The following is a 16,405-nucleotide window of genomic DNA, read 5'->3' as shown; positions in this document are numbered from 1 at the left end:
TAGTTGTTATATTTTTGAAATTTATATTTTCATAACATAATGAAAAAATGTTAACTTAAAGAATGAAAAATTATTAAATATATTTTTTTAATTGTAATTTTATAAATATTTTTTAATAATATGATTTAGTTAAAATTTTTTTTTTCATATATAAACGAAATATAAAACGATATAGGTTAAAGAAAACTATTATTTAGATGTTGTCAAATAATTAATATATAAGTATAATACGCGTTTACAAAATCTTTCAAAATCTAAATACAGTATTTAATTTTACTGTTATTATAAATCAACAAATATTTTTAAACAAATTTGATTCCATTGATTTTTGAATTTTATGATAATCGTAGGTAGTGTGAACGAGACTTGTATTGAGGAGAAATGTTAAGCGTCCAATAGACGCTCGTGAGTCGACCGGTGGCGGTAGCAAGCCGATTCCCGCGCGGCGCACGTCGCATCGCGGAACTGCTCGAGCTGAACGTGTTAAATGGCTGTGCGTCGGCCATGATGGCTTTGAGCAGGGACCGTGTCACGCAAACATGTTTTCGAAGTGATATATCTCGTTTGGTGACTGAGTGACCGTGTTCCAGCGCGATGGCCGGAGAACGATGAGGCCCTGAGCGCTCTCTGTGCCGGGTATTACGGCCGCAGGGCCCCCAACCAGGCCCAGTCAGGTTCACGTTCCCTAAGTCCGAGGCCCGAGCCGATCCGACTGGCCTCACGGTTCGACACCAGCCAACTCGGTTGTCAACACGCGAACCAGCCGCAGGATGAGCAAGCTGTCGTTCAGGGCCCGTGCCCTGGACGCTTCCAAACCCATGCCGATTTATATGGCCGAGGAATTACCGGATTTGCCAGATTACTCGGCCATTAATCGTTCTCTGCCCCAAATGCCCAGCGGCATGGAAAAGGAGGAGGAATGTGTAAGTCGAACGTTCAGCCTTCTTCCAGCATGTTTCCCCTGTCCGCCATCTTACTCTCAGGCGCATCTTCGTAAACAACCGGCAGATGGCACCTTTCTTATCATTATTATGTATAGAAATTCCTTATATTTATTGTTAAACGTAATTGATAACATTATTTTTTATGTTATTGTTATTCTTTATACTTTTATATATCTTGTTACACAATTATTGTCAGTTGTCAGCTTCGTATATCAAATTAACGAGGGAATCAAAATAGATGTTCTAACGTTGCTATTCAACGTATAAGAATTTTTAATTTTTAAGCTTTTTCAAGTTAAAATATTATATTTCTTTACATATATCTTGCAATATAATTTTTGAGTAATAATTATTCTCTTCCTTCCTCAAATATATAAATAAGCATTTAATTATACATTGTTGGATTATTCATATTCTATATTAATTCATTAATTGTGAATAATATGTTATTGAAAAAATGATATGCATATATTTATTAAAATATAATATAATTTTATTTAATGGATTATATTATTAACATAAATATTTTAAAAATTTATTTTCTATTATATTTTTGGATTTTACATATATTTCATTTTATTGAAATATATACTCTATATATTTACGAATATATTATTGATAAACAATATATTATTGATATATTGATATTATTAAATTGATTATTGATATTATTAAACATTGTTATATCTTATATTTAAATGTGATATATCATTTTTCTTATTTCTTTTTATAGTAATATATATATATAAAAGTAAAAATTTTAATTGGTTTTATGTTTTTCAAATTATATATTATTTATTAATATTAATATATAGTATTAATTGTTTAATAGGAACATCACTTGCAAAGAGCAATATGCACGGGTTTAATCATTCCTACCCCTGAAGTAACTGATTTAACAGATGTAGAAGCTTATGATAAGATATATCCAGCTGATTATAAGCTACCTCGTCAACTTATACATATGCAGCGTAAGAAAATATAATAAATTAAGTTTAATATTCAATAATTAATTATTATTATATTTGTAACATTAATAATTTAATAATTGTATGGAATTTTTTTAAAGCTTTTGCAATGGAACAAGATATTCCGGATTATGATATGGATTCTGAAGATGAAAAGTGGGTTGCAATACAAAGCCGTAAAATGGACTTGACTCCACTTCAGTTTGAAGAAATGATGGATCGCTTGGAAAAAAGTTCAGGACAAACTGTAGTCACTCTTAATGAAGCTAAAGCACTTCTAAAGGAAGATGATGATTTAATTATTGCTGTGTTTGATTATTGGCTGAATAAACGTCTTAAAACAGTAAGTTTTTACATATTATAAATTTTAATTTGTATATGTAATAAATAATTAATGATAAAAATTAATTAATATGATCACATGTTTTCAGCAACATCCTTTATTATTAACAGTAAAAACAGAACATCGGTTTGGTTCAGCTGCCAATAATCCTTATTTAGCCTTTAGACGTAAAACGGAAAAAATGCAAACACGTAAAAATCGCAAAAATGATGAAACTAGTTACGAAAAAATGTTGAAGCTCCGTAGAGATCTTAGCAGAGCAGTTACCCTTTTTGAAATGGTTAAAAGAAGAGAGAAAACCAAGCGAGAACATTTACATCTTACAATTGAAGTATATGAGAAAAGGTGTGGAAATAATCTTCCAAACCTTTTGTATTTTCCTCTAGAAAAACTAGACTTTGAATTTTATATAATTAAAAAAACTGTACAGATATCAAGCACAAGACTTTAATGGGCAAATATTGGCGGAAGTATCGGCATTGAAGACACCGAGACCTGCTTTTGCTCCACTGTTTACAAATCAGTTTGGTGTTCATCAAAATTGGGCAAATAAAGTTTGTAGTAAAGTAAGTATTTTTAAGGTATTTTTTTTCCTTGTATAATTTTTATATAATTATTATAAATAATGATATATTTTTTGTATTATTGATATATTTGATATTGTTTATTTCAGGACGAAGTAGTACCCAGAAAAGAAAAAAGACAATATAAGAAAAGGAAACATAAAACTGATAGCAGAGGAGGAAGTTTGGAAGATAATGGTGTGCGCAGTGGAACAGGTAGCGGAGGTGGTCGAGGAAGTCGGCCTAGTGTTCTTGGAGGCGGGCTGGACCCGCTAATAAGCTCAGACGAAGATGGTCCGCTTCCATCACATTCACATTCTCAGCCCTCAGTTCCCTCGGATCGCGATGATGAAGACATCGCTGATGAGGGACAATTCGCTTTCCGACGAAATAGAAATAGCACTTATCTACCAGTGAGTGCTGTTTTCTGTTAAATTCTTCCAAATTTTTCTTTTTTATATATGATTTTTTACAAACAGATATAAACCAAATGTTATATGGATTTAAAACAGGATTTTTTTCTAATTTTATGCAAGCTATATTATTTAATATATCAATGGATGTCAATGAAAATCGTCGTGAATTATATTAAAAGTGTGGAAATAGTCTTAAAGTTCTTTTTTTCAGGATTGTAGATATAGAGCTTTTCTCTTTGCAGCCTGTATCAGGTGGATTTGGAAATTGGCCTTGGTGTGATAAAAACGAAGGGGGCATGGCTGATAAGAAGTATAGGTTTGCATTGACCAGCATCAGTAAACCCGTACCAAGATGTATTGGTTTTGCGCGACGGCGAATTGGTCGGGGTGGCAGGTATATTTAAATTTATAAAAATTTTATGTTTATGTAAAAATAATATTTTTTGATAATATTATTTAATATCTAATTTCAGAGTAATATTGGACCGTTGTTCGACTGATATGGATGATATGTGGTCTTCTTTAGACTTCACGATACACCAACCAAAACGGGAACCAGTGGATTCCGATACAACTGCCATGTCAACAACTTCAGTTAAAAAAGAATGGTATGTTAAACAACAACATATAAAAACTTTATTTGAGAATAAAAAAAATCTATTAATTTATTAATTCATTTATAATATAGGTTACATTTTCGACCAAAGACTCCACCTGTGTCAGTGCATAGTCCAAGTGAAGAAAGTAGTGATACGGACTCAGATATAGAGCCAATATTGACTCAATCAAAACCGCTTCCATATCCGTTCCCGCCTGAAGCAACATCTATTTGTGTGGAAGTAGAACCTGATCGTGCAGGAGATGAGCCACCTTTTACATCAGAATTTAATATTGCTGATTATTTTTCGCCGGATACTCTATCGGACTTTGATCTTGCCGTGGCGAGTATCACTAATAGTGCGTGTATTAGTGGATCGGACAATAACTCTAACGATACGCGGACAGACGAACTGGGCAGTTCACACTTTGTTGTGACTCCGCTACCTAGTAGTCTTTTTGCACAGCCTGCAACACAGCAGAGTCGGCCTCAGTGCAGTGGTAGTGGTTTTAGTGTTGTAAATACTTCTACAAGTTCTATAGTCCCGTCGTCTTTCTCGTGTACAATCAATCAACCGACGACATCAAATGCAGTATCTACGCAATGCGCAAATGCTGCTATTGAGACACAATCGAATCAGTCTAAACAGCAACAACACAGACAATTACCAAACAACAGCAGTCCTGTTTCCATTCTGTCTAAATCCTTGACTAGTCCAACGAATAATAGGAATGGCGGCAGCAGTGGCAGTGGTAGTGCTGGAGTTAGAGTGTTTAGTGCAAGTACCACAACTAGTGGAACAATTACAAACTTTGGCAATGGACATCAAAATGGACCATTGTCTCATATAAATAACTCTAATAATCTTTCAAATAGCACTCATGTCGTGAATAATCAGTCAACAATAGTTCTGCCACAAAAACATCCGCCGTCCAATCTGCTACCTGGCTTGATCGCACAGAGCAAATTGGCGAGTCTTGCAAGGCAGCAACAACAGACGCAAAGTCAAGCGTCTACACAACAAATCCCAACGTCCGGGGAAATTACGCTTAATAGTAATAGGTAAATATTTGTATAGCTAATATCTTGCAAAATTTTGTAAAAATATATATATATTTTTTTAAGTACTTTATATAAAATATTATCAAAAATTCCATATTTGATTATAGTGAAAATATGGATATGAAGGTGGATGGAGTGGAAAGTGCGACTTGCGATGGTAAACCACAGCAACAGCAACTTGTACGAGCAAATAAAACAAATTCATTAGCGATGGAAGTGACATGATGCCTGCTATCGGCACCCCTGTTGCCGCCAATACGTCACTGGGGGCTTCGCTAATTTTACCTTCGCTAACTTTATCTATGTCTGTCTACCTTCTGGAGACTGAACATACACTACGTGCTCGTTAATACAAAAAACGGTACGGCTTGATTCGATTGCAAAAATACTCTGATCAGTTGCCTGTTACGGCGATGACAATGGAAATGTCGATTCTATTGCAAGTACTATGTTATTTTGAGATCATAAAAGAGTTAAACTCTAATTCATTTCTCGTTTGTTTCCTTGCTAATTGAACAACAATTATTATTCAACACAGTCAGTGTTTCATTAAATCTTCACAAAATCAGTTCATTCTATTTTTTTTTTCCTGTATATTAAATTTAACATTAATTTCGGGCTACTGTTATGTTTCTTCATTTCGTAATATAAATATTTTCTTAAATGTTAATAGATGAATATTGAAATAATGTAATATATATATATTCTCTGTTTTTTAAAATAAAAAAATAGTTTTGTTCAATGCAAGGAAACTTTTATATTTGACAGAATCATAACTTTATTTTTTATCAAAAACTTGGCAGAATTCCTTTGTCATCTTTTTACTCATATGCAAATGATACTGTTGGAACATCTGTAATAAACTAAAATTAAATCACAAGCTTTCTCAGACACAGCATTAATTATTTTTATTGCAGAAATATTATACAAAGAGTTATGTTTCAGATTTTTTCTTTTAGAGATTTCAAAAATTTTGTGCGTTCAATTTGGTATTCTTATTTTTTGAAATAATCTGAAAGAAAATTAGTTATTAATAAATTAATTAATAACTAATTGTAAAAACTTAATTTTAAATTATGTTATTTTGCAATATGAAATCTCTAAACTTTTGGTAGATAATATTTCTGTGTACATTATGATTGTAAATTTTATTTAAAAAAAAGTATATACTAGAAATAGAATAGATACTTTTCTTATGAAAAAAAATGTATAGTATATCTTTTATAAATATTCTTAATACATTTTGTCTCAAATTAATTTGATGTATTATGGATTCATATGTTTATTTCAATACTGTATATAAATTCAGTTTATATTTAAGAAGATCAATTTATTTCTTACAGAGTAGTAATATGTTAGAAGATTTCAGGCTGTGAAATAATGAAACTATTATTAACAGTAATAATCTTTAAATTAGTATAATACAGAAGATTCTGATTATTTTATGACTAAAAGCTATGTATTTCTATTTTAATAACATATAATGAATTACAGTTAAATGTAAAATAATAAAAGCAAATTGTAATGTTGCGTTTGAGAAGCTTGTACTACAAGAATCCATATTACAAACTGGCAAGTTCGTGATATTATGTTAAGATTTAAAATATCTACAAAAAATACTTAAAAATTTTCACTTTTCACTTTAATAATTGCGAGTTATGAAAATAACAATAATGATTAATGAATTCATTTGCCATACAAAATATGAAAGAATCAATCAAATCAATCTTTTTTATAATGATATATTATATGTATTAATTGGCTTAAAAATAATTATCTATTTTATGCAAAAATTGGCAATAAAATAATATATCATTAATTTTTTAAGTACTTTACAGCAAAGTTTAAGTAACAATATTTGTGAAAGTGGGTATAACTTAAACATATATATTTATTCATACCAGTAGAATTCTGAAGATATGAAGTAAATATTAGAATATTAAATCTTTCTAAACTTTGTATATGCAATTATTAGAATTCTATTTAAATCAAATGTAATTTCACATCAATGGAATGGAATTGCTATAAAAATATTCAATTATTTAAGTATCTATATTTTCCTGTAGTCAAATAGTTTTTGAAATCTACTGGTATAATTGTGCGAAAATTAAAAATTAAATATTTTGGCATTTATTTATACATAACCATATTCTTTTGATTTTTTCAGATAAAATTAAATTACCATTAGATAAAACCAACAAAAATGAAGTTAATCTGCATATATTTTTATGCGTATTATTATTTTTCTCTTAATCTTTCTACATTATTTTCTCCGATTCTACGAATGTATGTGTTATATTAAAATATAAGAATTGAACAGAAAATAAGTTAATAAGAAATATGATAATTATGAGATTCTAAAATGTTTTCATTTAAAAATTAATGATATGAAAAAATAATTGTTTTATTTAAAAAAAATACTTTCTTGATACAGTTATACATTTCATATTCTTGTGTGGCTAATAGGAATGATAAATGTAAAAAGAAATACATATAGTTACATAAAATAGATCATTAAATATATGAGTTTTGGAATTGACGAAATTCAAGAGTATCTGTCGCATAATTTTTACTATTATTTTAAAATAGTTTTATTCATTGTCTATTGTTTATTTGAAATTCATAGGCACTGATCAAGATAAATATCTAAGCCTCTTGGACTGAAGATTTATAATTTAAGTTTTACAAACGGCCATGGCAGAGTATTTCTGATAGTCATTCATTTTCCAGATTTAAAACAATTTTTTCCAAGTATGCAATAAAAAAATTTTTTTGCAAGCCGTAAATCAAGAGAAAAATAAAAATAATGGTGCAAATGTTGCAAATTTTAGAGAGACTTCATAAAATCATAATAAGAAACAAACAAAAGATATATTGTACATATAAAAATAATTACGCTTATTGTATCTCTTACTTTTAGGTAATTAACTAAAAAATAACTGTAATTAATGTTGTTGTGGTAGGCGCACAGCGATGTGTATGAAAATTTATGAATTCGAGACGATTTTAGAGGAGGAGTAATAAAGAAATTTTATCCTGGATAGGACTTATTATTTTGTGAAGAATTTCACTCGCCTGTATATTATATAACATTTTGTGAAATCTAATTTCTGCCACATTTGTATATACTTTCTGATAGGTATCTGATTCTTTCTCTCGTTTTTCTCAAATTCACAATTAAAAATGAAATATTTTTTCACTTTTTTTAATCATATCCATAAATTAAGTCATATTTCATATTTCTTTTTCATTATTTTCTTTTTTTCTTGCATTCATTTCCAATCATTTTTCCAAAATTCAATTAAAAAATAAAAAAAAATCTTCCGTGTGATTTTGAGAAAGATGAGTGATAATTATGCGGAGAAAATTTCCAAGAATGTACTTGTAAAAACCATTTGTTTATTTTAGTTGGAACGCTTTAAACGAAATATAGTGGTACATGGATTTTTATATAAAATTTATTAATGTTAAAAATATTGACCCAATAGCCATTTTACAAATGAAACGTCGAAAATTTTCAAGGTTTGATCGCTCCAACCAAAGACTGAGTTCGCTTTACATTTTCTGATTTGGCAAACACGAAGTTCCATTGACAAAGAGACTGATATCTTATTGTTTTTAAATAATTCACAATAATGAATAAATAATATAATAATTATAGTATTACTTGGCAATATTTACTAAATGTTTTCTTATTTAATAAATTTTTTTTAATTAATTTATATTCGTCAATGAAATGAGAAAAATAAAAAATTCGGTCGAATTGAATTGTGAGACTTCGTGTTTACCTAATTTGTTGCATTCGCGGAAAACAATATTGTACCATGTAAGTAGGACTAAGCCGAATCAATGCAACTATTTAGAGCGATCGAACAAGACCTATAATCGTTTCGTGTGAAAAAAAACAAATTATTAAGAGAAGAAATGAGCTTACAAATATAATGTTCAACGTGAAGCTCTTAAAAAAATTCTGAGTGTTAAAAAAACTTTTACGATAATATCGACAGGTGTCGAAATGCGGTGTATCTATTATATGTGTATTTTATTCTGTGAATACAGTAGGGCTTCTATGTCGCTGTGCGACAAGAAGATTTAATTGGAAAAAAACGCTCCAACCAAAGCTCCAGTTTGAACGAAAGTTTGACGAGAGTATAGAGAATTTTTCTCAAGATTATACAGTCGGAGAACGTAAGGGGAAGATACATCAAATTCTATATATGTAGAATGTTTGATCTAGACAACCCTTTAATTTGTTCTTCGATACATACATACATCATCTACTCTCTCGTCCCCTGATAACACCTTTCGCTGAGTGCATGTATCAAATTTAATTTGATCCAAATAAAATATCACTAGATATAAATTAAATTGCGTGAATTATATTTATTGCTTATAAATCGTCGAGATCTAACAAATAAAAATTACATTCCTAAATTTATCTTTGATTTTCTCTGATTCTAACATGCTTGTAATTTTATAGTATGCTTTTCATAATATGCAATAATAATAATAAACTTAAAATTATTTTACCGACGGAAAATAAAAAATATTTTGAATCAAATAATGAGATACGCTTGTATGTATTTATTTGCTTTGTCATATTTTTAGAGAAGTAGAGATGTTATCAGGTAGATGAGTTGTTTCCTATAAATTACTTATAAAAATTTAAACTCAACTATTGTTTAGCATTAATGTCTATAATAAATGTGATCAACATTTAAATCTACTAAATAATGTAACCAATTGTATGTGTATATATGTATATATGTATATATATACACATTGCAATTTGATTATTAAGTGTATTCTAATTGTGTAATTTCACAAATTGGCAAAATTATGAACAAATTGATTATCATACATTATTCGAGTATAAAAAAAAAATAGCAATTTGTTAGGATAAAACATATGTGACATATATCTTCTATATCATTCAAATCAACAAAATTTTCTTTATTTAATTTATCTATTTATACTAAAATGAATATTTTATGTACTATACAACAAAATATTTACATTTACTCAAAGTACATAAATTGTTTATTTCTTAAAAAGTATAAACAAAAAAAGGATACAATTGCATTTCACATATATACATATAATGTTAGCAAGAAAATATTCATGATGAACATAAATTGGACAAATAATTTAAACAAGCAAATGTTTCAAAATAAATTCTGATTACATCGCGTAAGAATAAATTTTTTTAGGATATCCCTCCTAGCAAAATTGGATTAATTTTAAAAAACAAAAAAATAGTCGAATAAACTACATTTTCTTTGTGTATAGTTTTTAAAATAAATTTGCATAAATTTATTTTTTTATAAATATGAAAAAATTGATCTGTATAAAATTTAAAAATATTTTGTATAGAATTTTGCAAATAGATCTTTTTCAAAACTTTTTATTACATTTTAAATGTGAAAATTTCTTATACATATTTTAACACTTATGTTTTTGAAAATTTTTAAATAGCTTTGTTTCTTAGCTTTGAAGGTTATATAGATATATAATTTTATTTAATTTTTAATGTAAATCAAAATTCTAGCAAAATGAACATTATTTTATTTATCAATATAACTTATATTACATTAAATTTTGTGTAAAAAGAATGATACAAATTAAAAAGTTACATCGGAAATAATTTTTTATTAAAAGCATTTCGAATTTTATATCTATAAATATATAAACTTTAAACTCATTACTACATTTGTCTGTTTTTTAAAATAATATGGATAATATGGATAAAATTATTTGATTTTATTTAATATAAAAATATTAAATTTTAAAAGAAGAAAAATATTAAATTCTAAAATCAAATAAAAAATATAAATTTTATGAATCAAATAAAAATGGTGATTTGGCATTTCTATATTTCAATATTTTATTTAAATATTATTGCAATTATATTACAATATATATATATAATATCTTATAAATTAATAATAAATGCAATATGTTTCATATTATTTTTCTATATATATAAAGTAATATTTTCAAATGTAAATAAAAGATAATTGCTAACTATGCATATAATACTTATGAACAGTTCAATTTCCTTAGTATACTGCTGCAAGGCTATTTACAAGTAGGATATTTTACCTAATTTAATAAAATATTTGTATAGTAACTATTAAAAAATTATACTACAGAATCATACGTAAATCATATGTAAAAGCAAGTTTTTCTAGAGTCTTAAGCAAATTTTTCTCTTTTTTTAATTCTTAATTTCTATGATAAAGATTGATATCATATATATATATGTACTCATTAGAGATATAATATGAAAATTCTCATTATTAATTTTCACTAAAAAAAAAAACTTATAACGTCAGTATATATTTATATTCATATTTATCACTGTAAAAACAAAATTGTTTAGAGATAAACAAATCTTATATTCCTTGATTTTTTTTTCTTTCTTATTTTTGTCTCAAAATATAGAACAATATATATAGATAAAAGAAAATCTTAATTTCAACTTGATAAATATAATTTTTATTCAGTGATTTTTTTTTTTACTCACTATACATTCATGAAAACACATTTGTAGAGAGAAGACATTTATTATTAGATGTAATGATTTAATTTATATTTTTACGTATGTGTGTAAAAAAAATCTTTAAGTTTTAAGGATTAATAATAATGATGATTGAATTTATTTACTGAGATATAAATATAAAATAATGTCACATCAAACACGCATTGATCAATTTTATAAAATAGCCGGCAATAAATATCCTTCGCATGTAATTAAAAAGCATTCTAGGTTAAAAACTGTGCCGTATTTAAAAAGTGTTAGTTGACATTTTCATATCTTTTAAAATTTTTTATATCAATTTTTAAATATATTTACATAAGATATTGTATGAAAATTAAATTATTTTTTTTATTTTTATAGAGAAAAAAAGATAGAAATAGAAAACAAAATGTTTCATTGTCACAACATATAGAATCTGATGATGTATCAGATTGTACTATTATATATGAAAAGTCTAATGAAATGCTTGATAGCTCTTTAAATGATATAAAAATGATTCAATATGATGACGAAATAATAAAAAATATATCTTATGAAAATGATCACTTGGAAGAAACATCAAATATTAATATGCAATTACAAGAAAATAAATTAAGTAACGATTATATGAAAACATTAGTATTTAATAATAATTCTCATTTAAAGAAAACTCCAACTAAAGAATCAAATTCTGCAAATACAAAACAAAGGACTCCAGATAAAAATAATTTTTCATTACAAAATATTAATAGTTCTTCTATACATAAAAAATTAAGCTACACATCTAGAATATCATTTGAAAATAAATCTCAAATTATTGAAAAAAAAAACTTGTTTGATGAAAACATTAATAATTCTATTATCATTCAGACTATTAAAAATATGAATTTAGTAAAACAAGGTGCTATTTCATTACATAATTTTGATCTAGAAAAAATATATTCTAAAAATACATTTGATTATCAATATAATGATATAAATACTGAAAATTTAATGAAATATGATTTAAACAATATAAATTTATGCAATGATTTGAATTCTAAAATCTTATTCATTACTATTTTTAGTGTACTTTCTCTTCCTATTAATTGTGGTTATTTTGATGAAAATGATCTTGATTTTATATATTCTATAATTACCCTTCCTATAAATGCTCAAATGTTATTGGCTAAAATGATAAAAAGAAAAAGAAAATGGTTTAGAAAAAATAACATAAATTATCCAGAAATAGATACAGAGTTAAAAGATATTTTTCAAATTCTTGTTTCACGATCTATTTGTACTTTTGATATTCAAAAAGAAAACTTATCTATAATACTTGAATTATTACAAGTAAATGAAATTCAACAACTTTGTAAGAACATGAAAATTAATCCTAAAGGAAACAAAAAAAGTAATATACAAAAATTATTAAAACTATCAAGCAATAAACCTTTATTTCCTGGAATAAAATCCCCAAGTAATTTTTTATATGCTTCAATACTTGATATATTAGATTATTGTGTATGCATTACTACTAAAACATGGGATATTATTGATAGAATTATAACATTATTAATACCAAATCAAAATCCAAGAGATAGTACATCAGATATATTTTATTTTTTATGTGATGTTTATTTAGGAAAGACAATATTTCCAAATAATACTGGATATTATTTTCCAGTATTTTCTTGTAAATTACATTTGACAAGGTAAATTATTTTTTTAATCAGTAATAAATATAAAAATTGACAAATTTTAATTGTTTTTAATAATTTTATTTATTTATATTTATAGTTATGTGCAAGCTAAATCTATATTATCTACAACATTACAATATATTGAAAAGAAAGATTGGAAAAAAGTACAAGAATATGGAAATTTAGCTATGGATATATTACCAAATTTATTGGAAATTGAGTCATTAAAGTAATATAAATTTTAATAAAAAAAATGTTTGATAATTTCAATTTTAATTTTTACAGATTAAAAAATTCTATACTTCCTATGCATGTAAGACATTATATGCCAGGATATATATGGTTAAAAATACTTTCTAAATGTATAGAAGCATTCAAAAAGAATCAAGATAAAAAGCAAGTAGTAGAAATTTTATCATTTCTTTTAAAACAAAACTGTCATATGCTTTCATATAAAGGAAAATGGTACGAGGAATTAACTCTCATTGAAATGCATCATCATAAAAATATAGAAATATCTGCATCTATCATAATCCAAGCCTTAACAGAAAACTTGACACAAGTAGATAAAGTAAATCTTATAGACAGAGCAAATAAAATAGTCAAGAAGAAGGTAATTAAATCAATTACAAAAACTACTATTAATAAAATTTTGGATGATTATATTCCTCATATGCCAAAATATAAACCAACATCTATCATTATAAATGCCACAGCAATGCCAAGGTAAATTTAATTTTATATGTATTATAATTTTTGTTTATTTATTTTAAAATATAATATGAAATTAAATTATTTTAGAAATACTGCAGGAAATAAAAGTATTTGGTGTATAGAAAGTAGTATTGAGAATCAAACTTATGGCTCTGTAGAAACTGTTGCATTCCATCATTATCAGAAACAAGGATTTCCCAATGGATTACACTGTGAAGGTGCACTACCAAATATACTATTTTGTACTTTATTTTGGGAAGAATTATATGATATACATATTCCTGGAGCATTTGTAACACCATATCAAGATGCTCCAGAAGATTTATATACAGATCAGTTTTATAAAAATAGAAAAGAAAAAATAGATATGAAACTTAAAATAATTAGTGATTTAAGTTCTGAATTATTAAGTTCTAAAATGAAAGAAAAATTTATAATATTTAAACAATATCGATCAGTAATGTTAACAAATTTGGATAATAATTTACAATTGGAGGTAATTTTATTGATATTTTATTATCTGATTCATCAAAAAATGTAATAATATTAATAAAATGTAATAATATTTTTATTTATAGGAAATAGTACACTGTTTGGGAGTACAAGGTGTAGTAGGGATTTGTAAACGACTCATCGAAAATTTTAAACTTTGGAGAGCTGGATTTCCAGATTTAATTGTTTGGAATTATGATACCAAAAAAGTACGTATATTTATTTAAAAAATAATATTCTTAAATCTGTTAAAAAATATTTTTTATATTTTATATTATATAATTTTTCATAAAATAAAATTTCATATTTTCTTAATTAAAAAAATATATTTTTTTTAAAGCATAAAATTATAGAAGTAAAAGGTCCTCGTGATGTTCTTTCAACAAAGCAAAAATTATGGTTAGAATACTTACATCAACTTGGACTCAATATTGAAGTATGTTTAGTACAAGGTAAATATTCTACATGCTCAAAATGTTTTCTTTATACTCAGAAATCATAATCCTAAAGCTTCTGGTACAGTAACAGTGCAAGGACCTTGAAAATGATACCTTTAAAATAATACATATAATAATATTATTTTGTTGCAGATAAATGCTGAAATCTAGAGAGAAAAAATTAAAGAATTTAATAATTCTAAATAAATTTTATAACTTTTTGTTATAAGAGAAAATATTTTAATTAAGATATTGATATAGAACTTTTAATATTTTAATAGAGTATTTTATTTTAATATATTGTTATTTTTTTTAATTATTTTTTAATTATTAATTTTTTTTAATAAAATTTTTTATATAACTATTATATAAAATGCTTTCAATATTTTTAATTTCAACTTACTCAAAATATGATGTAGCAGGAGTTGTTTCCAAATTAAATTCAGCAACAGGAATTCCATGCTGTGCTACATATGGTGCAAACATTGCTGCAGGATAAACAATAGATGATGTACCAATGACCAGGCAAACATCACAATTTTCAACAGCAATATCTAATATTTTAATAGAGAAATTAAAATATATTTTTATTTTATTGAATAGAAATTTAATTTAAATCTTAATTTATAATACAGAAAAATTAACTTAATGGAAAAAATTGAAATCTGATGAATAATCATTGGAAAAAATTTTATTAATTGTCATAAGAAATAATTGCAATTCGATTAATCGATATTTTACTATTATTAATCATTATTATACATTTTATTAAAATTTTATATTGCATTTTCATATAATAAATACTTACGTGCTTGTTGCATTATGTAATCATCTAAATTTTCTCCAAACCACACAATGTGAGGTCTTAATATATTTTTACACTTTTGACAATGAGGTAAATCTTCTTTTGGAATATCAGAACTCATAATATTTGGATCTGGTGATCTACTCATGTTTATATTATTGATATTCATGATTGTATGCAAATATTTATCATTTATATAAAGATATAAAAAAAAATCTTACCCTTTCCCTTTTAATGCAGGGCATATTGGAATATTTGTATTTTTAACAACTTCATGACAAAATGTACAACGAGTTTTAAATAGTGAACCATGAAGTTCCACTACATTTTTAGCTCCTGCTCTTTGATGAAGTTCATCAATATTTTGTGTTATAATTGTAACATTTTTACCTTCTTTTAAATAACGGTCTTGAAAAATTGCTATTGCTTCATGAGCCTAGAAGTTCCATTCAAAATAATATCTTTAAAAAAATATATTGTAATTATTAAAATACCTTATTAGGTTTAGCTTCTAATGCTACTCGTCTACGGTATTCATAAAATTCCCAAACTAAAGAAGGATTTTCTGCAAATGCTATTGGAGTTGCAAGATTTTCAGCTGGATATTTTCTCCAGAAACCACCAGCACCTCTAAATGTAGGAATACCAGATTCTGCGGAAATTCCACTACCAGTCAATATTAATACATTCTTCGCATTTGCCACTATTTCACGAAACGATTTCATAGTGTTCATGATTTCTATAAACTTTTTTAAGGTTATTCTACTTTATATTAATAGATTCTTTGTTTTGTTTTAAATAACATCTAAAGTTTATAATTGGCATGCGCACTGCTTGACAGCTGATTCTTATGTACAGATA

The 16,405-nt window shown here is 26.1% G+C and overlaps 3 protein-coding genes across 6 annotated transcripts; 2 read left to right on the top strand and 1 right to left on the bottom strand.

Moving 5' to 3' along the window:
* Positions 1–770: 770 nt before the first annotated feature.
* On the top strand, positions 771–9,262 carry LOC107998714 (enhancer of polycomb homolog 1). 2 transcript variants are annotated; one of them, XR_001766248.3, is made up of 11 exons: positions 771–923; positions 1,777–1,915; positions 2,014–2,255; positions 2,344–2,600; positions 2,686–2,821; positions 2,929–3,231; positions 3,477–3,628; positions 3,708–3,842; positions 3,923–4,894; positions 5,002–5,255; positions 7,062–9,262. XR_001766248.3 is itself a non-coding variant. In XM_017058128.3 (10 exons), the coding sequence occupies exons 1-10, from the start codon at positions 771–773 to the stop codon at positions 5,117–5,119; spliced, it is 2,607 nt and encodes an 868-aa protein (XP_016913617.1). In that variant the 3' UTR covers positions 5,120–9,262. The 2 variants fall into 2 exon arrangements, 1 of the variants encoding a protein (XP_016913617.1); XM_017058128.3 differs by having other exon boundaries at positions 5,002–9,262.
* Positions 9,263–10,441: 1,179 nt separating this feature from the next.
* On the top strand, positions 10,442–15,562 carry LOC107998729 (fanconi-associated nuclease 1). 2 transcript variants are annotated; one of them, XM_017058146.3, is made up of 8 exons: positions 10,442–11,691; positions 11,796–13,108; positions 13,194–13,325; positions 13,382–13,822; positions 13,898–14,306; positions 14,389–14,511; positions 14,643–14,754; positions 14,893–15,562. In XM_017058146.3, the coding sequence occupies exons 1-8, from the start codon at positions 11,581–11,583 to the stop codon at positions 14,901–14,903; spliced, it is 2,652 nt and encodes an 883-aa protein (XP_016913635.1). In that variant the 5' UTR covers positions 10,442–11,580; the 3' UTR covers positions 14,904–15,562. The 2 variants fall into 2 exon arrangements, with proteins under 2 accessions (XP_016913635.1, XP_016913634.1); XM_017058145.3 differs by having other exon boundaries at positions 14,643–15,562.
* On the bottom strand, positions 14,308–16,336 carry LOC107998731 (NAD-dependent protein deacylase sirtuin-5, mitochondrial). 2 transcript variants are annotated; one of them, XR_009832607.1, is made up of 6 exons: positions 16,039–16,336; positions 15,766–15,980; positions 15,548–15,684; positions 15,143–15,293; positions 14,716–14,853; positions 14,308–14,547 (listed from the first exon to the last, which is right to left on the bottom strand). XR_009832607.1 is itself a non-coding variant. In XM_017058148.3 (5 exons), the coding sequence occupies exons 1-5, from the start codon at positions 16,276–16,278 to the stop codon at positions 14,799–14,801; spliced, it is 798 nt and encodes a 265-aa protein (XP_016913637.1). In that variant the 5' UTR covers positions 16,279–16,336; the 3' UTR covers positions 14,547–14,798. The 2 variants fall into 2 exon arrangements, 1 of the variants encoding a protein (XP_016913637.1); XM_017058148.3 differs by having other exon boundaries at positions 14,547–14,853.
* Positions 16,337–16,405: the final 69 nt, after the last annotated feature.

The sequence above is a fragment of the Apis cerana genome, linkage group LG14 (assembly GCF_029169275.1).
Source record: "Apis cerana isolate GH-2021 linkage group LG14, AcerK_1.0, whole genome shotgun sequence".
NCBI lineage: Eukaryota > Metazoa > Arthropoda > Insecta > Hymenoptera > Apidae > Apis > Apis cerana.
Note: the sequence above shows the minus strand (reverse complement) of the source record. Positions and strands in the feature narration are given on the sequence as shown.